The sequence below is a fragment of the Scylla paramamosain genome, chromosome 36, assembly GCF_035594125.1.
Source record: "Scylla paramamosain isolate STU-SP2022 chromosome 36, ASM3559412v1, whole genome shotgun sequence".
In the NCBI taxonomy this organism is placed as follows: domain Eukaryota; kingdom Metazoa; phylum Arthropoda; class Malacostraca; order Decapoda; family Portunidae; genus Scylla; species Scylla paramamosain.
The window spans coordinates 3,541,949-3,569,771 of NC_087186.1; the positions used below are offsets into that span (position 1 = coordinate 3,541,949).

The 27,823-nt window shown below is 37.7% G+C and overlaps 1 protein-coding gene across 5 annotated transcripts in view; it reads right to left on the bottom strand.

Moving 5' to 3' along the window:
* LOC135090829 (trafficking protein particle complex subunit 11-like) overlaps nucleotides 1-24,782 on the bottom strand; it is a 193,274-nt gene extending 168,492 nt beyond the window's left edge. For 4 of the 5 annotated variants that reach the window (XM_063987916.1, XM_063987917.1, XM_063987918.1 and 1 more), the window contains exons 1-5: nucleotides 24,369-24,782; nucleotides 11,216-11,501; nucleotides 8,670-8,765; nucleotides 8,439-8,572; nucleotides 5,371-5,540 (exon numbers count right to left, since the gene is read on the bottom strand). In XM_063987916.1, coding sequence (XP_063843986.1) covers nucleotides 5,371-5,540; nucleotides 8,439-8,572; nucleotides 8,670-8,765; nucleotides 11,216-11,342 — 527 coding nt within the window. In that variant the 5' untranslated portion in view covers nucleotides 11,343-11,501; nucleotides 24,369-24,782. The remainder of the gene's footprint in view (nucleotides 1-5,370; nucleotides 5,541-8,438; nucleotides 8,573-8,669; nucleotides 8,766-11,215; nucleotides 11,502-24,368) is intronic. The other variant, XM_063987919.1, reaches the window with a different exon arrangement.
* Nucleotides 24,783-27,823: the final 3,041 nt, after the last annotated feature.

The window sequence follows — 27,823 nt, forward strand, 5'->3', positions numbered from 1 at the left end:
CCCACCATCAGTGGGTTAGGAAGCTCTGGGAGATCCAACAGAAAGCCTGGAAGGCAGCTAAGGAGAACATGAAACAGTATAATGATGGTAATAGAAGGAGATGGCAAGAGCAGACAATAGGAGAATCTTTGCAGGAGGGTCAATGGGTTTTGCTGAGAGATCATTCAGTGGTTGGGAGGAATAAGATCCATCCTAAATTTGCAGAAGAGGTCTGGGTAATTGTAGAAGTGCTGGATAAGGTTAGTGGGGTATATCAGGTGAGACCAGAAGATGAACAAGGTTATGAGAAAGTGCTACATAGGAATAATCTGAAACCCTTGAGAGCAGAGTATTGTGAGGGTTCATCTGAACAGCAACAACAGGACAAGGCATGTAGAGGACAGGCAAATTTCAGAGGAAGATGAGGAGGGAAAGCAAGTGGAAGAGGAAAAATTAGAGATGCCTGATATGACCGAGGTGTTGCAACGATTTGGGTTTGATGATGGGTCCCCATCCAGGGTGGAGGAAAACGGGAATGATTTGACCACAATACCCGAGCGTGAGGAGATAGAAGAAGAAGCAGGTCTGGAGAGGGAGGAGGATCAAGTGATTAGGCCGGAGTGTGAACAGGCTGGGGAGGAAGCAAGTCAGAAAAAGGAGACTAAGGAAGTAGTGGGGTCAGAAAGAAGAGAACCTGCGAGATTGAGGCGGTCTTGTAGGCTAGCAGAGCAAGAAAGGAAAGATGGAAATAAGTGTCTTGTGTGCAATGAATGTGCACAAGGGCATGCACAAAGTTTGAGGGGCTGAGTGTGAGGAGTCAGGCAGAGCTAGACACATCGTGATGTTCAGCTGCTTAGCGTGGGGTCTGATGGGAAGTGTTTGTTTTGGAACGAGAGAGATTTTGGAGCAGAACACAGACACTTGAGGCGTTGTTTTAGAGGTCTGGATTGTGTAGCTTTGTCAGCATAGCAGGAGTTTCACGGTGATGCTTAACCCTTTCCTTCCAGCGCTTAAATTATTTTCCCGTTTTGTATGACGGCTAAAAATGGTAAACCTAGAAATTGTCAGAAAATTGTTTGAATACTAATAATTATTTTCTCTTTGTTATTCTGAATACAATGATATACTTTGTAGCTCGATGTGACCTCTCAAAGTTGAGTTTATGCCTTATAAAGGATTCCTCCTCCTCCCGCTCTGTGATCCATCATCCAGAAACAGCCCGGAGAGCAATGACGCTGCGTGCACACACACACTCTCTCTCTCTCTCTCTCTCTCTCTCTCTCTCTCTCTCTCTCTCTCTCTCTCTCTCTCTCATCTTGGAGGGGAAATTGTACACTTCCAATGAGAGAGAGAGAGAGAGAGAGAGAGAGAGAGAGAGAGAGAGAGAGAGAGAGAGAGAGAGAGAGAGATTTCATCCCTTTTCATATCAAGTTTCAGGCAAATAACATTATCTCTCTCTCTCTCTCTCTCTCTCTCTCTCTCTCTCTCTCTCTCTCTCTCTCTCTCTGACAAGTTACCTTCTACCATTTTATTATAAAATCGAAGATAATGAAAAAATTACCATGAAAGAATGATAGGTATCATCTCTCTGTTCTGATAAAACAGGTGGATCCTGTAAATCATTTTCTGAGTCCTCACTAATGTCTTCGCTTTCTTCATCTTCTAAATATTCACTGTCACTGTCTTCAAACTCAGAAGCACTGCTAAATACATATGTTGTGTCCTGCTCCATGGTGAGTTATGATCTGAGATCCATGGCTCTTATCAGGATGTCTCTTCACACTTATCATGGTGCTTTCCACCCGGCGAGTGCTTTCCACCCGGCGGGTCGCTGGGGTTGCCGAGTGTCGCCCGGAGAAAGGGAAAATAGCTTAGTTACCGCTAAATTTCCAGAGCTAGTGACAACACTACATGTGGAAACATGCCAGACACTTCCACTCACACCATCTGACTCGAGAAACCGTGCTTGGACCTCAAAATTGAGGCGCGAAAATTCTTGATTACTGGTATGATCGCCGTCGCTACGGACGCATTTTTGCAATCGTATATATACGATTGCCGGATGGAAAGGGTTAAGGACTGTAGCCGCAGCCATCTTCACAAGTGTGTGCCTGTCTACTGGAGGAGTGGTGTAGTGTGTGGCCATCCTGAGCCCTATCAGTTTGTGGTGACAAGAGGGAGACGCCTGTCATCACTCAGCAGGGAACCAGAAGCGTTCGTGTGAATGAGGGTTGCCAGTCATGTCCTGCAACTGGAAATTTCGAGGTGTATAGGTTTCATTTAGTTATTTCTTTTTCCCTTTCTTGTGAGTTTACACGAGTTGTGTATTGATTTATTTTGATATCCATTAAAGTGTTATTTGTATGTTTTATGTTTGTTTACCCTGGCAGGAGATTTTTTTAGTTTTCACTCCAGTGGTGAAGTTAAGGTGAGCCCAGGCTGGCTGGTGGGCAGCTGGTACTTCATTACAATATTAAAGAAAAAAGATAGGAAAGTAGATGTGAAGATTACAGAAATGAAAGATTTAACTATGGTAAGACAAATTTTTAACAAATGAGATATATTGGTGAGGTGGACTGGAATGCATTTACCCAAGCAAGTAAAATGCAAAAGAAGTGGGAAGCTTTCATCAATATATATGAGGAGGGAGAGAAAAAGGTATGTACTAAAAGTAAATACAAAAAGAAGATATAATAATGACTGGTATAACAGAAGATGTGAAATAGCGAGGGAGGAGAGAGACAAGACATGGAATAGATGGAGGAGGAAAAGTACACAGGAGCTGTGGCAATACTACACAACTACAAGAAATGAGTATGTAAGGGTTATTAAAGAAAGGAAAAGTTATGAGAAAGATGTTATGGACAAATATAAGGAGAAACCAAAACTATTCTTCAAATATGTAAATAGCAAAATGAAAAATAGAAGAGGAATAAATAGGTAGGTTGAAAGTGAATGGTCAAATGTTTGAGGATCTGGCTGGAATGGCAGAGATAATGAACAAGAGTTTTCAATTAGTGTTCACAAAAAAGAGAACATTTGTATGGCAGAGTGAGATGAGTGAGGAAATGGGTCTGGGGGAAATCCAAGTGATTGAAGAAGACGTCCGGGAACAGTTGGAGGGATTAAACATTAGAAAGGCCTCAGGACCTGATGGAGTGTCAGGATGGATATTGAAAGAAAGCAATCAGCAGTTGACATGGGTAGTCCACAGTATTATTGAGAGGTCCCTGAATGAAAGTAGAGTTTCAATTGAATGGAAGAGAGCCAATATAGTGCCAATCTATAAAGGTGGTAACAAAGAGGAGCCTTTAAACTATAGATCAGTGTCTCTAACAAGTGTGGTGTGTAAGATGTATCAAAGAATAGTGAAGAATGAATGGATGCAGTACCTAAAAGAAAATGAAATGATGACAAAGCAACAATTTGGATTTAGGAGAGGGAGATCGTGTGTTACAAATTTACTGAGTTTTTATTCTAGAGTGGTGGATATAATGCAAAAGAGAGATGGTTGGATAGATTGTGTTTATTTAGACCTGAAGAAAGCCTTAGATAAAGCACCACACAGTAGATTGCTGTGGAAGTTGAAGCATGATGGTGGGCTAAGGGGTGGCCTGCTGAGATGAATGGAAAATTTCTTGACTAATAGAGAGATGATAACAGTGGTAAAAGATCAGGAATCATCATGGAGGAAAGTCACAAGTGGAACACCCCAAGGTTCAGTACTTGCACCAATCATGTTTGCAGTTTATATAAATGATATGACTGTGAAGAGCTATATGAGCCTTTTTTGTGGATGATGCCAAGTTGCTGAAAAAAGTTGAGAATAAGGAGGATTGTGGAGTGTTACAGAAAGATCTGAACAAGATATCAGAGTGGAGTCATAGATGATAAATGGAATTTAATCTAAAGAAATATAAAGTAATAGAATTTGGAATGAGAGTAAAGAGCATAAATTATGTGTTGAATGGTAAAAAGACTGAGTTGAGCAGAAGAGGAAAAGGATATACGTGTTAAAGTGACAGGGAATTTGACCCCAGGGAAACACATTAGCAAAATTACAAGAGAAACTTATAACTTATTAAGAAGAATAAGGCAGGCTTTTGTGTATATGGATAAAGAGATAATCAGGAAGATGATTATATCACTGATTAAACCTAGACTGGAATATGCAGCAGTAGTGTGGTTGTCCTATGAGAAAAAGAACATAAAGAGTTTCAAGAGAGTTCAGAGAGGAGCAACAAAGAAGGTACCAAATATCAGGGACTTAACATATGAAGAGATTAGAAAAGTTAAACCTACCAACATTGGAAAAAAGGAGAGAAAGGAGAGACCTGACTGTGATATATAGAGCATATGAGGGAGTGGAGGAAGTGGACCAAAATAACTTAATGGTTTGGGATACATGTGATACTAGGACATGGAAACATGCTGAAGAAGAGTACTTGTAGAACAAACATAAAAAAAGTATAGCTTTCCATATAGAGAAGTACTGATGTTTGGAAGTCATACATGGATTCAAGACTAAGTTGGATATTAAAAGATATGGAGATGGGACAGCACAAGCATAGCTCTTTTCCCATAAAGCACAACTAGGTAAATACAACTAGGTAAATACACACACACACACACACACACACACACACACACACACACACACACACACACACACACACACACACACACATTCATGTGCACAGAGGTTTATAATTATGTATTGTATCCAAAATATAATTACTTGCAAACAACATAATCCTTCCTTCAAATTTCAGCTCTATATAAAGATCCAAAGCTTTTTACACTCTAGGTTGCCTTTATAACTCCATTTTTCTTCCACCACTACATTTTCTATTACGTGGAGTATGGGCTTTCTACCCAGCAGATCACAAGAGCTGCAAGATATCTCCTACATCACATAAAAAAATTCAGTGAGGGCCTCTCTGGCTCTCATGATGAAAGGTAAAAATGCCCAGTGATCACTGGAACACATTTGAAAGCACACAAACAACAAAAATCCAAAAAATACAAAATATACAAACTCATGATGATATAAGGAATCACAGCATCACAGGATCAGAGAGGTTTTACTATATAAGTGATTGCAGCAATTTAACAATTAAATCTCAAACTTTTTAGTAGGCCTGCACTGCACTAACTACAGGGTTGATGTGCTGTCGATGTTCAAAATGTGCCATCAGTGCACCGCTAAACAACAAAGTTTGAGAATCACTGTCTTACTGAGCAAAGTGAATGAGTTATAACATGAAAGGAGACATTACAAAGTTATCCCCATCCAGTCAATATGTGAATGTAAGACAGACATACTACCACCATGGCCACCATTTCAACTTAGTAACAATAATTATTCATGTTCAGTACTTGAGTGCTTACTTGAGTGACTGAACTTGACCAGCAACTTCATTTTTCTTCTCTGTCCAACTGCTGTCATTCCAATCCAGGTCATAAAACAGGACAACAAGAGCTGGCACATGGTAAAGGTACTTGGGGATCCAGTTTGATTTGAGGATGCCCTTTGGAATATACCATTCGTAAGACTGTCTCTGAAATGTATAAAAAGCTTGTACAGAAAACAAAAGTAAGTGTCAAGCAAAGACTATTCTGAGAAATGCACCAGAAGATATGCAAACCAGACTTTATCCTTTCTTAATTTTGCTAAACCCTGGTAAGAACCTTAGTTCTGTACCATGATCAATGCCTTTCCTTCACAGTGAAGACAGAATAAATAAAAAAAATAATTAAAATTAAAGCCTCTTACATTTGTTCTGAATACAAACTTATGTGTTGTGGATACAAGATTCTAACAATTATTATGAAAATATGTAAAAATATCATTAATCTGATAAATCTGACACTTATGTGTTGTGGATACAAGATTCTCACAATTATTATGAAAAAATGTAAAAACATCATTAATCTGATAAATCTGACAAGGAGGCAATAGACACCTACTAAAAAGATAATTACACTCAGATTGGTTTCAAACACTAGACCAGTTTGTGCTGGATCAAGGGGTACTGTGAACTTTCCAGTGATCCAGCTGTGACCTCACTGAACATTTCCCTTTGTGTCTCATAACACAAGAGGGCAGTCATAGCCTGCCCTCTAAAGATAACTCCTCTCTTTCGCACAACTCTACATGCACCTAATACACACACACCCTTCCCTTGAAATTCAAGATTTTATGGCAACTTCCCACACCAGTCGTGGAATCTCTATTAGGGGGAAGGGACCATAAATATACCCACGTCAGACTGCCCTTTCTCTGGTACTGACCCTAAGTGTCTTGATGCCCCACCTCAACTTTTTTTTTCATTAACTTCTGCAACATTCATGGCTTTATATATAATTTTCAATCTGTGGAACACCACCTTTTCTCTACTAAACCTCATATTTTTCTCACCAAAACACAGGTGTCTCAAATAACTGACAGTAGCCTATGTTCCCTCCTACTTTCTCTATCCTCATTTTCAATCCAAAGTTGGATGTTGTGTCTATGTGCAAAACTAAACTTGCTCTCCTGCCCATGCTCTTGAATCTTTCAAAGTTTCCATCATCTGGCTATGATTACAGAGTCACTCTCAATCTAAATTTATCTGTGCTGTATGCCTCTCACCTAACTCCTCTAACTATAAAATTTTTTTTGATTATTTAACTTCCAAAGTGGAGCACATCCTAACTCTCCCCTTTCACATAGATCTCCATTCTTGGAAACTTCAATGTTCACTACCAGCTTTGGCTTTTCTCTCCCTTCATTGACCAACCTGGTGAACTTGCTTTTAACTTTGCTATCCTCCATGACCTAAAGCAATTGATACAACATCCTACATGCATTCTTGTCTTGGAGACACACCCAACATTCTAGACCTTTACCCAACCTCTAATCCTTCTGTTTATGCTGTCACTCTGCCTTCTCCATTAGGCTCCTCCAATCACCACATCCTATCTCTACCGTGTCCTATCACTCCAATCCTTCTCAGGATCCCCCAAAGTGGAGGTGCCTCTGGCATTTTGCATCTGCTAATTGGGGGCACCTGAGGAGGTATTATTCTGATTTTCCATGGAATGACTTCTACTTCTGTGTCAGAGACATGTCTCTGTGTGCTAAGCACATAACAAAGGTGATAATGTCTGGCATGGAGACACACATTCATTACTCTTTCTCTCACCCTAACACTTCCAAACCTTGGTTTAATACAGGATGTTCTCATGATATACATGATAGAGAGGTAGCCCACAAAAGGTACTTGAGCTTTCCATCACTTGAATTTCATGCACTTTATATTTCTATCCAGAATCATGCCAAAAAAATAGCCAAAAATGCCTTCATCAAGAGAAAGTGTCAAAATTTTTCTACATCTAACTCCCCTCATGACTTCCGGCACATAGCTAAAAATATTTCAAATAACTTCACTTCTTCATCTTTCTCTCCTTTATTTCAACTTGATAACACCACTGCCATATCATCTATCTCTAAAGCTGAACTCTTTGTTTAAACCTTTTCCGAAAACTGCACCTTGGATGATTCAGGGCTTGTTCCACCCTCTCCTCCACCCTCTGATTACTTCATGCAACCCATTAAGATCCTTCACAGTGATGTTTTCCATGCCCCCCCAGGCTTAAACCCTTAGAAGGCTTATGAACCTAACAGGGTCCCTCCTATTGTTCTCCAAACTTGTGCCTCCATGCTTACACCTTGTCTTGTCAAACTCTTCCAACTTCCTGCCTCTAGAAGTGTGCCTACATTCAGCCTCATTCCTAAAATGAGTAACTGCTCTAATCCCTCAAAACTACCATCTGATTGCTTTGGTTTCCTGGCTCTCTGAAGTTCTTGAGTCTACCCTCAGCAGGAAGATTCTTAAACATCTATCACTTCACAATCTTATATCTGATTGTAAGTATGGGTTCTGTCATGGCCAGTCTACTGGCAATCTGGATTTCCTTACTGAGTCTTGGTTATCCTCTTTTATTGCATGCCTCCCCTCTTCCCACAGCCTCCACCTACAAAACTTTCTACTTTTTTCTCACCATTATTCTGTCCATCATTCATTTCTTTCTCTGGTAAACTCTAAAACTCCCTGGCTACTTATGTATTTCCTTTTTCCCAAGACATGAACTCCTTCAAATGGGAGATTTCAACACACTTGTACTTCATTATGTGATTTATCTCTTTGGAACCTCTCTGGGAACTGGCATTCAAGTGGGCCTTTATTTTTCCTCATAATAATTTTTGTTGCCCTTGGCCAATGGCCCTCTTACATAGAAAATAAATAAATAAATAAATGAATGAATAAATGTTGAAGTCCAGTCCAATTTGTACGTCAAAATCCCTATCATTCTTATAGGATTATTTTTCTTTTAATTTCATCTTTTTGAAACAATCTTCCAGTACATTCTCTTATTTTCAAGCACATCACTTACTGTATCTCCCAAACACTCACCTTTTGTTTCATAGGAGGCATTTGAAAGTCATTATTCAAGTGGCAGAAATGCAAAGGGGTCCGATCTGTCCTGCGGTTAAGAGCAAATGCTTCCCATACAGCTTTGTGTGTTGCCTTATTTGAAGTATCCAGTCCTGTAACAAAATCATGTCATCTACCTGACAATCTTATTTTTGGCAACTATAATTCAAGTCAGAATGACAGAAGGCTCAAATGATGCTTATCACATACCCAACATTCCAATGAGAGCATGAGGTTGGGTGGTCACCTCTGGAGGAAGGCTGTATGGGTCAAAGTCATCCTCCATCTTACCACAGAGACTGAAATCTAATGAAAAAATATACTGTTAATGTAGTTACCTTATTTTTATATATTCTAATCACTCCTAAATAATGATTCACACACACACACACATGGATTTTGTGGTGCCACAATAATCAACACTGAGAGGACACAATAAGAAATTGTACGAAAGAACAAAAAAAGATGAGGAAATATAGTTTTCCTGACAGCAATCAGCCAATAGAATGCACTGACTGACAAAGTTGTGTGTGCAAGCAGCATTCATAGCTTTAAAGATAAATATGGTAAATTAACTAACAGACAGAACATTATGAGCTTGACTCAGTCCTGCATAAATACAATTAGGTATGAACAATTAGTTAAGCACCCCCCCCCCCCCCCCACACACACACACACACACACACACACACACACACACACTGACACAGTTTGGGCTCCACATAGAAAAAAAGATACACAGAAACTGGAAAGAATACAGAAGATAGCAACAAAGATGATACCAGAATTGAAAGACTTAAGCTATGATTACCAATACTACAAGAGAGAAGAGAAAGGGGAGATCTGATAACAATGTACAAATTAGTAAACAATATATACAGAATAGACAGAAATGACTTGGTACCACAGATGGAAGGAGAGAAACGGAAGAGGGGGCAAGGAGAGAAAATAAAGAAGAGTGGATGTTCAAGCAACATCAAGAAATACAGCTTCCCGTATCAAACTAACGAAATCTTGAATGATCTGAAGGAAGAGGTGGTAGTGGCAAACAGTGTACACATGTTTAATGAGAAACTAGATATATGGTTATGGAGACAGGACAAAATGAGCTTTGGCTCATGCCCTATACAATACAACTAGGTAAACTAGGTAAATAAACATGTTTAAAGGGAAACAGGATAAATATGTATATGGAGACAGGACAAAATGAGCTTTGGCTAGTGCCCCGTACAATACAACTATGGCACTACCACACTTATACCAAGACACACCTTATGTCAGGTACTTCCTACCTGAAAATTAAATGGTGTTGTAGTATATATACACTGTGATGCCATAGGAAGGCAAGTTAGTGTAATATACGTTTTTTATGATACTAGCATGTTTTTTTGCAAGTGCCACAATACTTAATGTTTCTTCCAGGCGTTGTCACTTTTCTATGGGTGACTGAGTGAGGTCATACGGTCAGAGTGACCATGTTAATCCACGGTCACTTCCTCTCACGCCACCAGCCAGGATGGAAGCTACCTCTCCTGCTCGCTCTCGTCACCTCCACAGTCAAGAAAAGGGCTTACTTACTCAGTAAATGAGTATTTTTTGGGAGAAAAGGCTAATAGGGGGTCATTACTTGAACACTCAAGAGCTGTTGCCCAAAGAGAGAAAGCCACCAACATGCTTTCATTTTTACCTCGATGGTGGTGTGGAAAAAAATCGTAACTAAAGAATAAAAATATAACATCACAGTTTAAGGGGAATATTATATCTTAAGAGATCTACCACATTTAAATAGAGAGAGAGAGAGAGAGAGAGAGAGAGAGAGAGAGAGAGAGAGAGGAGAGAGAGAGAGAGAGAGAGAGAGAGAGAGAGAGAGAGAGAGAGAGAGAGAGAGAGAGAGAGAGAGAGAGAGGAGAGAGAGAGAGAGAGAGAGAGAGAGAGAGAGAGAGAGAGAGAGAGGGAGAAAGAGAGGGGAGAGAGAGAGGGGGAGAGAGAGAGAGAGAGAGAGAGAGAGAGAGAGAGAGAGAGAGAGAGAGAGAGAGAGAGAGAGAGAGAGAGAGAGAGAGAGAGAGAGAGAGAGAGAGAGAGAGAGAGAGAGAGAGAGAGAGGGGGGGGGGGGGCGGAGGGGGAGAGGGGGGCAGCTTGACTGAGTGACAGGCAGATTTTTTCTCCAATTCTAATGATTCATAAGCAAGTATAGATCTCTAATAGAAATAAATCTGCAAAATTTGCATGAAATGTAGATTACATATGTGAAGAGAGAGAGAGAGAGAGAGGAGAGAGAGAGAGGAGAGAGAGAGAAGGAGATGAGAGAGAGAGAGAGAGAGAGAGAGAGAGAGATGGGGGGGGAGCAAGATAATTAGTGACACATAGGCTCTAATCTGATAATTGCCCAGTACAAGGTTTGGCAGTGCCACAGGCCAGAGAATCCCTGGAAAGGACAATGCCTAAATGCTCAATTCAAAATGGTCAGACCATAGGTAAAAACAACTACCTAAAAACACATCATATGTACACATTAAATCCTCTCTAATTTGAACCCATATAATTAATTATAACTGGATAATCTAACCTGCTTCAAGCCCAATTTCAATTTTTCAAGAACTTTACATAAACTGAATTGAAGTTTGAAATGACTGGGCCTTGTGTTACATATCCTTGTTGATATTTGATTGTTACTTGGTATTTAATGGCTAAATAGTCACCAAACGTCCCTCTTTCTCACTCATGCATGCTTGCATGTCAGAAGTATGGGTGTTCACCTGGCTGACAGGGTGGTGGTGAGCAGGGATTCTCTCTACCAGCATCCTGGGCTTTGGTTTGGTCCCTTGTGGACTTTATTTTTTTGTATGTAAGTATGTTTTGTAAGCTGTATATAGTATACTTCATTCACTGGCACAACTCAGTGGATAAACCTGCTGGACTGAGGCACCAGTGATGTGTTGCCTTCCCACCATTACTGTCCCTCCTTCAGAAAATACTTGTGTTTCTCTATTTTGATAACAACATACTAAGTCTTGGTTTTACATCATTAGATGAAGCAGTCATCTGAAAATTAAATAAAGTTAAAAACTGAGTAATTATAGTGAGTATAAGTTAGCAAATAAAATCTTATAGTTCATGTAACTTTTTACTGATCAATATTTACATTTATGGAAACAAGTGTAGAATCAAACAAGTATTGATTGCCATAAGAGGAGGTTGTAGAGTCATGAATCCCATATTAAAATGTTTATGTTCAACTAGAACCTCCTCCCTCATTTATTGACCAATTTCTTTCATTTAAAAAGCATTTTAATCAGGAAGGATAAGAGATCAATGTCTGCTCTCGTTTTTCGTGTACAATAGTGATTTTTTTTTTTTTTTTTATGAAAAAGTAAACAAAAATTTGACCTTCAAATATGTCAAAAATCAAAATCAACTTTAAACAATAGTTTCAACAGCAGACATTATTCATTTCTCATACTTTCATATGTTGAAATAGCCCATATATGTGTAACAGGAATAGCAACGGAGATAATTTTCATATAGTAAAATCCGCCATTTTAAGATATCAAGCAATAATGTTGAAGGAGTTGGTGTAAATTAACTATTGGAGATAGGTACTTGAAATTCACAGGATACACACATCAGGACATGTGAAGAAAGCAGACATAATTTTCTTTTAGTTACTCCAATTAGTTTTGTATATAGGCCTAAAGCGATTCATGATTTCACACCTGAATTAGTGCATGGGGGCGGGTCAGTAATAGAATTTTATTACATTTCATCATATTTCTAGGTAAAAAACCACTATTCCATTGTTTAAAATAAGTAAAATATTAATGCAAAAGATATATGATGCAGATACATTGATTATTTGTTGGATTTATAAAATAATTATATATCCTTATTTTTTGTATATAAATTCAAGGTTAGAGTTAGAGCTAAAATTTTATGTTTGATGTACACAGAGAGAAAGGGACTAAAGATATTTATAGGAGACTAAGGAAAAATTACTATATCAGAAAAATATGAGAAAAAAAGGAAAAAAAAAAACTGATCATACATGTCTTGCAGTGTGTGAAACGAATTTAATGGCAGGACACCTCAGTGGATGAGGGAAAGAAATTCTTTATCAAAATTTTGCACATACCAAAAAAAAGAAAAAAAAAAATACAGAAAAAGAAAAAAGAAAAAGAAAAACAAATTTCAGGTCAACCCAATACAACTATGTTGTACCACTTCTAAATATGATGATGCAATCATATTTTACATAAAAAGCCATACAATATAAGGCCAAAAAAAGGAGAAACTTTTATGAACATGTTCAGTCCAGACTGCAGGGACACAACAGGGACTGGATCATTAAATTTTGTACTCCCACCTAAATGAACCCAGGTCTCCCCACAAGTTTTAATTGAAGAGGGTTTCAATATATATATATATATATATATATATATATATATATATATATATATATATATATATATATATATATTATATATATATATATATATATATATATATATATATATATTGGAACCTCGGTTACCATACATCTCCCTTTTCGAAAAACTCATTTTTGAAAAAAAATTTTAACTCATAATTGCTTCAATTGCCATACCATAATTTGTTTTTTAGAACAAAGTTACTTGAATTCAAATACTACAAGACATAGCAAAAGCTGCCATTTATTACTCTTCATTTTTATATATATGGAGAGACACAGAGGGTATGACATTAATTCAATCTTTGAAATAAGGTGAATGTGATCCCGTTGAAGAAGTTGAAGAACCTAGATGAAAGCAAACAAGGTTCTGTACTCAGGAGTTATCCTGAGCCTCCTGTGGCTCTCTCTATGGCCCACAATGCCATCACTACTGCACAACTGCATTTTCTCAGTAGCTTTTCCCAGCAGCAAGATATCTAAGTGTTATGATCACCTTAACTTTGGCAGTAAGTGGGTTGTTCCTCTCTGTGTCGCTCTGTAAGGCTTCCCTCACTAGATCAGTGACAAAGACCTGCATGATCTAAACAGTATCTTTTGATGAGTTATGTGTCACTAAGTTCATTCAGTACATCCTTTCTGGATGAAAAAAAATTCTAAGCTGGAGATGTGTAGCAGCCATCTTAGCAGTGGGAGTGTCAATCATTACCTGCTAAGACATGGTGGACAGGTGTCTGAGAACAGATTAATCAATTTTATATTGATTCCTAGGTAGAAAATTGTTTCAGTCTTTCAAGAATTTAGGATTTTGAACAGCATTCAGGAATGAATTAAGTTTGAAAACCTAGGTTCCGCTGTATATATATATATATATATATATATATATATATATATATATATATATATATATATATATATATATATATATATATATATATATATATATATATATATATATATATATATATATATATTCAGTGGAACCTTGGTTTTTTAACTTAATTCATTCTTGAATGCTGTTTGAAATCTGAAATGTTTGGAAACTGAAACTATTTTCCCATTCACCATGTCTTAGCAGGTAATGACTGAAACTCCCACTGCTAAGATGGCTGCTCCACAACATCTCCAGCTTTCTATATATATAGAATATATATATATATATATATATATATATATATATATATATATATATATATATATATATATATATATATATATATATATATATATATATATATATATATATATATATATATATATATATATATATATATATATATATATATATATATATATATATTGTTAAGTGCTGCGAGAATAGAAACCAGAGAATTAGTGGGAAGGCGACAGAGAGAGAGAGAGAGAGAGAGAGAGAGAGAGAGAGAGAGAGAGAGAGAGAGAGAGAGAGAGAGAGAGAGAGAGAGAGAGAGAGAGAGAGAGAGAGCAAGGGAAGGCAGATGTGTCATGGCACACCTTGCTATATACTCGTAAATTAAAAGCTGTCCTTCCCCATTTAATTTCCTCCATTCTTCTTCCTTTCTGAAAGTTATATTTAGCAGAGAATATAGCTGAAGAGTTGCTCTCCCTCACAGTGCAGTTAATTTCCACCCAGTCCTCCAAAAAACCCCATATTAATTTTTGAAACATAACATTCATTTTAGACTGAGCACCAGTGAGTGGGAAAGCAGCATGGGGTGAGCTTTCACAGCCCCAGTTCTCCACTTTCCCCTTCCCTACTTCTCTTTCTATCCCCATCCTGTGTCTGGCATTGCCAGGATTAGCTTAACTGTCTTTCTCATGCCTCACCACCTCAGTAGCAGGCAAGATACCAGATAGACCAGGCATACAGTTAAGAGAGGCATGCAAAGGGAGGGCATAACTAATTTATGTGAACAGGTGGGATAACCACATTACGCCTTATTATATTGTATATTATTTAGGTGTTACAGGAAACTGCAATTTGGGTGAATCCAGATAATGTGCAAAAAAGCATTTGTGGCTCTGTTTGCTGCTGCTCCTGTGGTGCAGAGGGTGACTCTGCCTGCAGTCTGGCATTGTCCAACTGTCCATCATATCTGTGCCTAGATTTTGGAGGGAGCACACACTTGTTATATCCCTTTTTCTGCTGAAGCACAGCACCCTGTTGTAGCTGGTGTGTCTGGGTTTTTGTGTGTGCTGTGTTCTGAGTGTCATATGTTGTTAAATGCTACTGATGCTCAGAGCTTGCAGCTGTGAGCGTCTGAGATTACAGGACCTTACAATATTCTGTTAGATTACAGTTGTCTTCTCTCTCCCTGAGCTCCACCAGCAGTATCAGTGTGCCTGTCTTTTGGGAGACTGTAGAAAGGCTGTTCTTTGGCGAGTTTATAATATCCTTGTTGGATGTGGGTGGTTTCATTACTGTGATGGTAGTCCAACAGACTACTATACCCTATTTTATGTATAGTCTGTGTTGACAGTGCTCCCTAGTACATGGCTGATTAGTTCTTTCTCAGCCAGGTGGGTAAGTTGGCATTCAGCATACTCTCTTCCCTATCAGTGGGTGAAAACAAGGTGGTGACCTGAGAGGCTTTGTAGTTATTGGTGATCAGCAGGTGCCTGGATTCATTGTATTTGTGCCCCATGCTAGGCTACAACAGAGCAAGTAGTCTAGGGATAAGCTGAACCAAGTCAGTGGCAGCTGTGAGGGGCAGTTGTATATAGTCATAACAATAATTATATACAGTGGAACCTCGGTTAGTGGACACCTCCCTTTCCAAACAACTCTGTTTTCAAATAAAAATTTTAATTCATAATTGCTTCCATTGCTATACCATAATTTGGTTTTAGAAACAAAGTTACTTGACTTCAAATACAGCAAAACATAGCAAAAGCTGCCATTTACTACTAATATCTAGTTGCTATAAATATTTCCTTTATTATTATATATATTTGGAGGAGAGTCACAGAGGGTAAGACAGTAATTCAATCTTTGAAACAAGTTAAATGTGTCCCATTAAAGAACCTTGATGTAAACAAACGTGGTTCAGCACTCAGGAGTAATCCCAAGCCTCCTGTGGCTCTTTCTATGATCCCCAAGGCCATCACTGCTGCATGACTGCATTTTTCCAATAGCTTTTCCCAGCAGCAAGATGTCTGTTATGGTCACCTTCATTTTGGCAGTGGGTGGGTTGCTCCACTCCCGTGTCCCTCTGTAAGACTTCCCCAAAGAGAATGCCTGCATGGTCTAAACAATATCTTTTGATGAGTTTTGTGTCACTAAATTCATTCAATACATCTTTTCTGAATAAATAATTTCTAAGCTGGAGATGTTGTGGAGCAGCCATCTTAGCAGTGGGAACATTGGTCATTACCCACTAAGACATGGTGGGCTGGTGTCTGAGAACAGATTAATCTATTTTACATTGATTCCTATGGGGAAAACAGTTTCGGTTTTCAAACATTTCAGATTTCAATCGACGTTCAGGAACAAATTAAGTTTGAAAACTGAAGTTCCACTCCATATGGATATTTGAGGGATCCCCACATTAGAGGATCTACTAGCATCACCCCAATAAAACTAAGATAACTGTCTACAGCCCTTTACAAGGTTCTAACTTCTGCATGGAGTGTACATGTCCTTTCCAACACTGTAGGTAAGATAAAAAGTAAATAAATAAAAAAAAAATCCATTAATGATGTGGGTGTAACATACTACTGAGCTATTCTTAAAACAAACACACATATCAAAATTTATGTTATTCAAGAAATAACAACAGCAACAGTAAACCCAAGATTATTAAAAAAAAAAATAAAAATAAAAAAAACATAAATGAAGTTAAGCGAATTAAGTCAATAAATCTAAACTTAATCAAACTTTTAATGGTGTGGGGCTTGTCTCTCAACCCTACAAAGCACTGACCTTGATGGTCGACAAGGCTCTCTTAAGCCTCTGGTAGCACAAGGAAGTAAGATATAAAGTATTGTTTAGCAGGGTCAGTGTTCCACATGTTAGTGTCCCACAGGGTTGACAGGTTAGCCCTGGAGGTTTACAAGTTAGGTTAGATAAAAATTTATTTATTTAATTAGTTTAATTGCCTGCCTGTGTTGTATTGCACCATGGTATGTTGTGATGGACTTGGCTGTGCTGTGTTCAGCCTGCCTGCATTGTGTTGCACTTGGCTGAGCTGTGTTCAAACTGCCTGCATTGTGTTGCACTTGGCTGCATTGTGTTGCAACAGGTTGCTTTATGTTCAGCTTCGTCTGCATTGTGTTGCACTTGGTTGTGTTGTGTTCAATCTGCCTATATTGTGTTGCACTTGGTTGCATTGTGTTGCACTTGACTGTTGTGTTGAAATTAGCTGTTATGTTCAGTTTACCTGCATTGTGTTTAGCATGCCAGCATTGTGTTGCACTTGGTTGTGTTGTGCTCCCCATGCCACCATTGTATTGCACTTGGCTGTGTTGTGCTCAGCATGCCAGCATTATGTTGCACTTGGCTGTATTATATTCACCTTGCAAGCATTGTGTTGCACTTTGTTATATTAGGTTCAACTTGCCTGCATTGTGTTGCACTTGGCTGTGTTATGTTCAGCTTGTCTGCATTGCATTACACTTGGCTGTGTTATGTTCAGCTTGTCTGCATTGTATATCACTCAGCTATGTTATGTTCAGCTTGTCTGCATTGTGTTGCACTTGGCTGTGTTATGTTCAGTTTGTCTGCATTATGTTGGACTCAGCTGTGTTATATTCAGCTTGTCTGCATTGTGTTGCACTTGGCTGTGATTAGTTGCACTTGACACTGTTGTGTTGCACTTAACTGTGTTATGTTCAGTTTGCCTCCATTACATTCCACCAGGCTGTGTTGTGCTGAACCTGACTGTGTTGTGTTGCACCTGGCTGTGTTGTGTTGCACCTGGCTGTGTTGTGTTGCACCTGGTTGTGTTGTAGCACTTGACTGTGTTGTGTTGCACTTGGTTGTGTTGTGTTGCACCTGGCTGTGTTGTTTTGTACATGACTGTGTTCTGTTGCACTTAGCTGTATTGTTACACTTGACTGTGTTGTGTTGCATCTGGCTGTGTTGTTGCACCTGGCTGTGCTATGCTGCACCTGGCTGTGTTGTGTTGCACTTGGCTGTTTTATGCTGAACGTAGCTGCACTGCATTGCACTCAATTGTGTAGTATGTTCAGCCTGACTGCAATGTGTTGCACCTACCAGTGTTGTGCTGTTATAAACAACCACTCGAGCAGAGAACGATTCAACCATTTTCCTACTTTTCTTAGGTTTTCATTGTACTTTCCCCATCAGTACTCCTAGGCATTGAAAAACATTCCCTGCATCTTTCTAGCCCATAAAAATATAAAATGGCCTGTGAACTAAAATTGGAAAATGCAAAAATATAGGTACCTAAATTTTTCACCAGACTCTCTAGTCTGGATGGAACTATTTTTCTAGTAGTTTTTTTATCCGTTTGGAATTAATATTTGTTGTTTTTCCCACAAATCATTATTCTTTTTATTTTTACATCCCCTGATTCCCATCTCCTCAGAAACTAATGTTTTTTTTTATGGAAACTGAAAGCAGATTAATATACCAGAAAAAATACTTTGGGCCCCACAAGTAAGCAAGACTACCGTAAAACTCATTAGCAATGTTCCCCCCGAGAGGACCGGCCACCACTCACTGTAGTCACCAGTTTGCTGTCACACACTATCCCAACCTAACCAAACTAATTTCACCTAACCAAGATAGATAAATTTCTTATAATACTATCAAATTGCATTTTGAGTACAAAACTATGTTTATTATTGTTTTTATGTTATAGATAATTGTGAGCATAAAACACATTGGAAATACTTCGTTCTGCTTCCTTTTTCTTCATCCACCTACAATCTTTTTACTGTCGGAAGAATACTTAAGTGTTGGCCATGCCTTGTTAGCTACTCTGCCACATCACACAATTTCTCTTAAATATATCAGTTCTTTTCACTTTTTATTGAAATTCAAGTATTAAGTATGGATTATTCAGCTCATAAAGACATGCAGTGCTATGAATGGTTCAGATTTTAAGATAATAAATAGTCTGGATTTTACATAAGTATCACGACACTTGACAACGTAGCTTTGTGGCACTGTCATGTAGGTTGAGCACCCAGGATGCTTATCAGCAGGGTCAGGTGACTCAGGTCAGAGAGAGGGGTTGCTCAGCCTCTCAGGGGACACTCCCACAAAGGAAGCAACTCCCAAGTGCTCATGTGTTCTTCACAGCCAGGAGAAAGAACTTTTACAACATAATTATATATTTTTTAGGAAAAGACCAATAAAGGTCCTGTCATTGCACCCTCCAGAGCAATAGCTCAAACAGCCAGAGCCAATAATGTGAGTGAGATGACAATGCTACAAATCTGCTCTGCCCCCAATCGAGATTACGCAACACAATTATCACAAAAAAATAATAAATTACAGAAAAATTATTCACACAAAATCATACAATACTAAGAGAGAGAGAGAGAGAGAGAGAGAGAGAGAGAGAGAGAGAGAGAGAGAGAGAGAGAGAGAGAGAGAGAGAGAGAGAGAGAGAGAGAGAGAGAGAGAGAGAGAGAGAGAAGGGTCGCCTGTCTTTTCCATCAAACCAATAATTGGTCCTGTAGAGACACAGCAACGCAGCTCACCAGGAATTCCCCTACTCAGCCAACACCTGAATGTTCTTCCAGCAGTAAAAAGACTATACAATCTTGAGAACTCATCGGGAAGTGGGGTTTATGTGTGCAAAACACAAACCTAACCTAACCTAAGCTTATCTAACATAACTTGACCTAACCTGACCTGACCTAACATAGCCTCACCTGACTTAACATTACCTGACCTGCAAACTACAGTTTTTCATGGTTCAGTTATCACCAGTTCACTTTCACATGTTTTCTTCATTGGAACATAACTATTTTTATGATGCAAGGAATCCTACTTTATCACATAAATAAATGGCTATTATATTTGATAAAATACAAGCTAAATCATGGTGTGGATTGAGGAAACACCCAGACATACTAGTAGGTGGCACACAATTGACTGGACCCATATAAACACTATATTTCTACTTGCCTCTGATTAGTTGCTGGAGACGTGCCTTCTTCAATGAAAGGAGTGGGAAGACACCACCATTCCAACCCCCAAAAACCCACCCAAATTCTTTTTGTTACATGTTTTTTTTAATATAGTAAATTAAATTGTCAATATAGCGAACTTCTGTTTACCCAATTGTGGATTTAACAACTCCTTTAATGATACTGAACACTCATTTTATTTTACAAAACTTCGCAAATTACAGCAGCATATTTCAAAATTATCGAATGTTTGCTTTACTTAAAGAATATCCTAGTTCTTGAAATACAGGAGAATTGGTTGACACAGTCAACCACATGTTTGAAAGATGAATTGTGGCTGTGTGACAGCCAGTGAGTGACCTTGACAATGCCCAATGATGCAGTGCTCTCTCTCTCTCTCTCTCTCTCTCTCTCTCTCTCTCTCTCTCTCTCTCTCTCTCTCTCTCTCTCTCTCTCTCTCTGTGTGTGTGTGTGTGTGTGTGTGTGTGTGTGTGTGTTAACTTATCTGAGAGAGAGAGAGAGAGAGAGAGAGAGAGAGAGAGAGAGAGAGAGAGAGAGAGAGAGAGAGAGAGAGAGAGAGAGAGAGAGAGAGAGAGAGAGAGAGAGAAACTGCCAAAATTGTCAAAATCACCCACTGGCCATCACCCAGCCACAATTCAGCTCTCTCTCTCTCTCTCTCTCTCTCTCTCTCTCTCTCTCTCTCTCTCTCTCTCTCTCTCTCTCTCTCTCTCTCTCTCTCCATGTATGTTCATTTATATCTTGCTGCACAGCTGCTTCATCATCTTCATTCATCTTATCCATCATCAGTGAGTACCTGTGCTGAGTTTTTTTATTAATAGAGACAATAAATAGGCATTTAAGGAACAGCATCAATATAATGTGGATTTTAGCACTTCACGGGTGCCTTTGGAACATAATTCCGTGAAAATCTGGAGGTTCACTGTACATGTATTTCACATTAAAAAAAAAAAAAAAAAAATATATATATATATATATATATATATATATATATATATATATATATATATATATATATATATATATATATATATATATATATATCAATGCCTATCTTAGACCTGATTGGACCACAATGGTGGCCAGGATTATAGGTCATGAGAAAAAGAAAGTGGCAACATGGACGCATTTATAAACAGCAGACTCGCATCACTTAACAAAATTTCAATAAAGTAAGTTTCTCAGTATCCATAAAGGAAATAAAAAACAATACTACTAAATGTGTAGAGCATTATGGTCCTGTCCTAAAATAATACCACAAAATAACCTAACCTAACCTAATCAAACTAATCTAACTTAACCAAACTAACCTAACCTAACCAAACTAATCTAACTTGACCAAACTAACCTGACCTAACCTTGCTTTCCCAGAAAAAGATAAACCTTTGAGAATCAGTCACCATTAGTGTTTAGTATGTACATGAATGATTTCCTTTATAAGCCATTTCATGACCTCCAATTTTGTTTGTATATATGTTACAGTCAATACCTGAATCCAGACAATTTGTAAAGTGACTTATTTTTTCAGGCAATTTGTGAACTGCCTAACCTAACCTAACCTAACCTAACCTAACCTAACCTAACCAGGCAGTTCACAAATTGCCTGAAAAAATAAGTCACTTTACAAATTGTCTGGATTCAGGTATTGACTGTAACATATATAAGATTTGTCACTAACAGTAACAAAAAATATTTTGATAAGTCAGGAGTGAATGTTTTCATATATATACTTATCTTTTGGACTTGTAGTTATTATGTACTGAATATTTCTGTAGGAATTGAAACATATTTGGAGGTTATTCTGTTTTTTCAATGCATAGTCAACATGCATATATCAAAAAAATAAAATTAAATTGAAAGCTACGGTATTAGAAAAGAGATATAAATTTAAGTTATAAATGTTTTGGAGCACTTTCATTTTTGCATGGAATTGGCTACACAGGGCAAGCTGCTGTATTTCACTAGAAAATTTTCAAATAAGAAGGTAAGTTACTTTCTCCTAGGAAGTTATTTCTCAAATCTATAATCAGTTAGACATAAGTAACAGGAAACGAGACTTCAGAATAATTGGAAAGGAATACAAAGTCGTACAATTCATAGTATGTTTTTTCTGTGATAACTGAGGGTGTAGTAACCACAGCCTTGAGATGTGAAGAGTTGCTGGATGTGCATCCAACCACTTTGTTGAACTTACAGTTCTTGTTTATTTAAAGGTATTTGTAAAGAAGTACTTATTTATTACACACACTGTAGGGTTGTGGAAAGCATATGTAAAGGAGAGAATATAAGTTTTAAAAATACATAAAGTTATGCAAAGCAGTCTGATACCATGAACTCTGAGGAAAAAATCCAAGAATGAAAATTGAATGGTAGCCACACTTCCATTCATGAAATGGGAATAATATATATATATATATATATATATATATATATATATATATATATATATATATATATATATATATATATATATATACAGGGTGTCCCATAAGTTTCCATACATATGGTATCATGAACACCCTTACAAACATAAATCCAGATGTGTTCTTCAGCAGTGGAGGACACACACTGAAATGTGTTTCCAACACAAAGGCAGTCATGTAGAGCATATTATATAAATAAAAATGTTTTTTTTTCTATAATTCTATAAATTCTTATAATTTTTCTTATGTATGGAAACTTATGGGACACCATATATATATATATATATATATATATATATATATATATATATATATATATATATATATATATATATATATATATATATATATATATATATATATACACATATATACATATATATATATATATATATATATATATATATATATATATATATATATATATATATATATATATATGATTTGTGATTTTCTTCTCATTTTATAGGTTAAATAAAAAATATACAAAAACAAAATGCAACCTACCATGCCCCTATCTCTGACAAAGGACAACACTGTACTGGTTAAGTAGGTACAAATATGGGGTTCAATTAACTCAGAATAAGAAGCTCAGATATTCTGGATATCACATCCATGTTACATGTAAACACGAAATTCACGTGTCATGGAGAAGGGTTTGGTAACCTTGCCATAAACATAAAAAAAAATGGGGGGGCACATGTTTAGTATTTCTGTAACAGCACTCGAGTGTGGAGAAATTCAATATTTTTCAAGACCAGCAAGCTCCGCACCAGGCAAGAGTAAACAGTGAAATTATTTTCTTTAGTTTATAACTAGGATTTGTGGGTAGTGGCATATTAGGATTTCATGGTATCTATACAGATGATTCCTCCAATAATGCACTTCCACTCATGAGGTCATTCCTGAGGCCACCAACTGCAACTTTCCATGGTAGGTTCAGTTACACTTTTAATTCCTTTTAGAGGTGCATCAGGCATTCTGAAAGAGGCTTGTTGTCATTTGTTAATATGGCTACCCAGTAGAGGAAAGTGAAGTGAACAGTGCCAGTCTTCAGCAGGAAAAAAAGTCACTATGTGAAATATTTAGCAATAGCAATGGTTAAGATGTCATATACAGACATAATGAAGAGGTTCCATGTGTTTATTAAGGTAGCTGCCAAACTGTACCCACCTCCATCACCCTGAAAATCTCCACGCCACACCAGTAAGGCATGATGGTATTATTTTTGAGGTCCCTCATTAGGTTAGGTTATGCTAAGTAGGTTTGATTAGGTTAGGCAATGCTAGGTTAAGCTATATCAGGTTAGGTTGTGCTAGGTTAGGTTAACGTCCTAGCCGGGGAGGGTCACAGCCCCACACCAGCTAGGCTAGGTTAATGTCCCTGAAGGGGGTGTCTAGGGGCTAGGATAGGTTAGAGAAATTCAAAATATTAAAGTAAATATCCTTATATTTTTTAACGCCTTTATTTCACTTATTTTTCATCCCTCCCACCCAAAACACCCAATTCCCCAAAGGCCCCCAAGCTTGTTTGAAGGGTTAGGGGGGTTGGGGGATTGAGGGGTCGGCCTTATCAAGAAATACCAGAAGCTCTATCTGATGAGGACAAGGAAAGCCATGTTGAGACTGGTGAAAGAGTAAAATACAATGCTAAGTTAAGAAAATTTGCTTCTGGGTCACGTTTCTTTGGGTTCGAAATTGTGGCTAGAATTTTTTTTTTTCATTTTCCTCCATAATGACTTGATTCGTCTTGCTTTCCGTTATATATAAGTAACTTCAGCTGTCACTTTACATATAGTAATAATTTTGGGAAACCATAGTAACGCCGTCACTATGGGGAACTCCAAAAAATGTCATCCTCTGTTTGAGATGTAGTACGCTAAAGTTCGCACATCGTTACTAAGGCCTTCACACTCCCTATGAGCAGCAAAGGGCATTACTGGTACAGGTGCAGGTAACTTACTGGTGCGAGGATCAGCTTGCGCAGATGTAGAATTGTTGAGGGCTGCAATGATCCTGAAGATCAGTATGAGCTCTGGTGCAGGACCGTGAGATGATCACAGGCAAGATAGCTGACACGACTTCTTCAGGAAGGCACAAGTCTGGCGAATAACTGCACTTCGTTTGGAGGAATCAAAGTCCACTCCCGCCAGTAAAGTGGGCAGGTCGAAGGCTTATTATTCGAGGGTTGTTAGTTGGTCGCAGAGCACAACACGATGGGAAGAGTAGCGAGGGCAGTATAGGAGGAAGTGCTCAATAATTTCCTCAACAGTGGAGTACTAGGAGTAGTAATAGTGTGGTGATAAGCCCAAGCGAAACAGGTGCACGACAAGCCTTTGGTGGCCCAGACAGAAGCGGGTGAGGGCAACATCTAGCGCTTGGGACTGTCTCCTTATTAGAGCCTTCAACACACATTTATTAAAAATCCAGATTATTGTAATCAATATTATAAAGTAATTGCTGACCAGATAAACAGGGACTTCATAGAGAGAGTGGATTCACATGAAAAAAACCACCGTGATCTTCACGATTTATCACATCATGGTGAAAAAAAGACAGCATAACCACTCCAGTTAGAATAGTCCAGGATTGTTCAGCTAAACAGTCTCCTAATTCAATTCTCCTAAGTCAAGTTTATGGAATTGTCGTTTCCTTTACCTATATGGGATGGTTTCCGTACATTTTACCGTTATGGCACCTAACAATGTGAAATAGATTCCAAATTCACGTTTTTGGTAATGTTTTATGTTTATATAGAGTGCTATGCATGCGTTTTAGTATTTTGGTACCTAAGCTCAAAAACACTCATAATACACCTTTTTCGTCATGTCTTCTCGTTCCCACGTATATTTACACGTATTTTTTTTTTTTTTTTTTTATGTATCAAGGTCCTTAACATGCTTATAAACATTTAAAAACAACCATTCCTGGAAATATCGTTTCTTTTCCCCATACAGGGTGTTTTGCATGCAGTTTGGCTTTTTGGTACCTAACAATGTAAAAATGTAAAACACTCATAATACACGTTTATGATATTGTTCTTCTGTTTCTTCATATAGAGCACTGTTTATGCCTATTACCATTTTGGCACCTAAGAAGTAAAAAAAAAAAAAAAAAAAAAAAAAAATCATAATATACGTCTCTCGTTATAACCTTTCTTTTCCCCAAATAGGGTACTTTGCATCCATTGTGGTGTTTTTTGTATGTAACAATCTCAAAAACACTCAAAATATTTCTTTTTTGGTAGTATTCTTTATTTCCTTAAATGTTGTTTTTCGAGCGTTTTAATGTTTTGGTACTTCAGTAGCTTAAAAAAAAAAAACGAGTCCCTTTTGCTAATGTTAGGTTTTCCCATATAGTGTGCTTTCCATCCTATCTTTACGTTTTAGTGCCTGAAAAGCTTATAAACACTCAAAAGACATGTTTATTATGTATGCTTTGGATACATTTTGGCGTTTTTCTACCTAAGAATGTGAAATACACTGAAAATAGATGTTTTGATAAAATAATTATGTTTCTCCATATAGAGAACTATTCATGCGTTTTAGCGTTTTGGAGCCTAAAAAGGTCAAAAACACTCATAATACATGTTTCTCACAATGCATTTTTTTTTTGTGTGTCCCCATTAAGGGTACTTTGCATGCATTTTTGCGTTTTCCTACGTAAGAAGGTCAAGAACTCTGAAAATACTAATTTTCAGTAATATTATTCTGTTTCTCCATGAAGGTGTTTTGCAGATTTTTTAGCGTTTTTCGTACGTAAGATGCTGAAAAACAATCAAAATGTACGTTTTTTGGTAATTTTGTTTTCTATTTTCTGAAAGCTTGCTTTCCATGCTTTTTAGCGTTTTCGTGACTAACATGCACGGAAAAAAACTCAAAATATAGGTTTCTTGTAATGTCTTTTCCTCATATAAGGGGCTTAGCATGAATTTTGGCGTTCTGGTACCTAAGAATGTGAAAAAAAAACTCTTAAACTACACGCTTTTGGTAATGCTATTCTGTTTCTCCATATAGAGTGATATTAAAGCTTTTTCGCGTTTTGGTACCTAAGAAGATCAAAAACACTCATAATACACTTTTCTCGTAATATCTTTTCGTTTTCCCATATTGGGTACTTTACATGTATTTTTTATTTTTTTATTTTTTTACGTAACAAGCTCAAAAACACCCAAATACTAATTTTTGATAATGTTATTCTGTTTCCCCATAAAGGATGTTTTGCATACGTTTTCGCGTTTTTGTTCGCAAGCAACTCAAAAACCCTGAGAAGAGAAGTTTTTGTAATAATGTTTTGTTTTCCCTTACAGGGTGCTTTCCATTCTTTTTAGCGTTTTGGTGCCTCACACGATCATAAACATTCAAAGACACGTTTCTAGAAATATTGTTTCCTTTCCTCATATAGGTTACATATAGTGCATTTTGGCGTTTTTGAACATAATAATGTGAATTATACTCAAAATGCACGTTTTTGATAATGTTTTTTCTGTTTCTCTATATAGAGTGCTATTAATGAGTTTTCATGTTTTGGTACCTAATAAGGTCAAGTGCCGGTCCCAAGCCCGGATAAATGGGGAGGGTTAGCGGTAGGAAGGGCATCCAGCTGTAAAAACCTGTGCCAAAACCATGGAGCGAAGTCAAGAGTATGAGAATACAGCTATGGCGTCCAATGTATGCGACACGCAGGAGCCTCGCCTTGCTGCTACGATAAGTGGGAGAAGGCTACTGTGTCCTAGGCGAGCACAACTAAAGAAGATAGCCCAAAGAGTTGGTTCCTTAAATGTGGGGAGCATGACGGGAAGGAGTAGAGAAGTAGCGGATGTGATGAAGAGGAAAAACATTAACATCCTTTGTGTCCAGGAGACCAGATGGCGAGGTACAACGCCAGAGAACTGGGAGATGGGTACAAGCTCTTTTACAGTGGAGCAGACGAGGAAAGAAGAGGTGTGGGAGTGGTATTGGATGCTGAGTGGAAGAAACATATTGTGAATGTAAACTGGTGTGGTGACAGAGTAATGAGCATTAAGCTAATGTATGGGAAAGTCACAATTAACATCATCAGTGCCTACGCACCACAAGTCGACTGTAGTATTGAGGAGAAAGAGGATTTTTGGGAACAGATGGATGCACTGGGATGGGTGAGGAAGAAAGAATCATCCTTGGGGCTGATCTGAATGGCCATGTGGGAAGAAATATAAATGTTATTGAGAGAATACATGGGGGATGGAGTGTGGGAGAGAGAAATGAAGAAGGTGAATATGTGGTGGATTTTGCAGTGGCCTTCGACATGGCAGTCTTGAATACTTTTTTATAAGAAACAGGAAAATCAGATGTGGACATATTGCAGTGGAGGAAGGAAAAGTCAGATCGATTTCTTAATGTGTAGGAGAAATAACTTGAAGGAAATAAAGAATTTTAA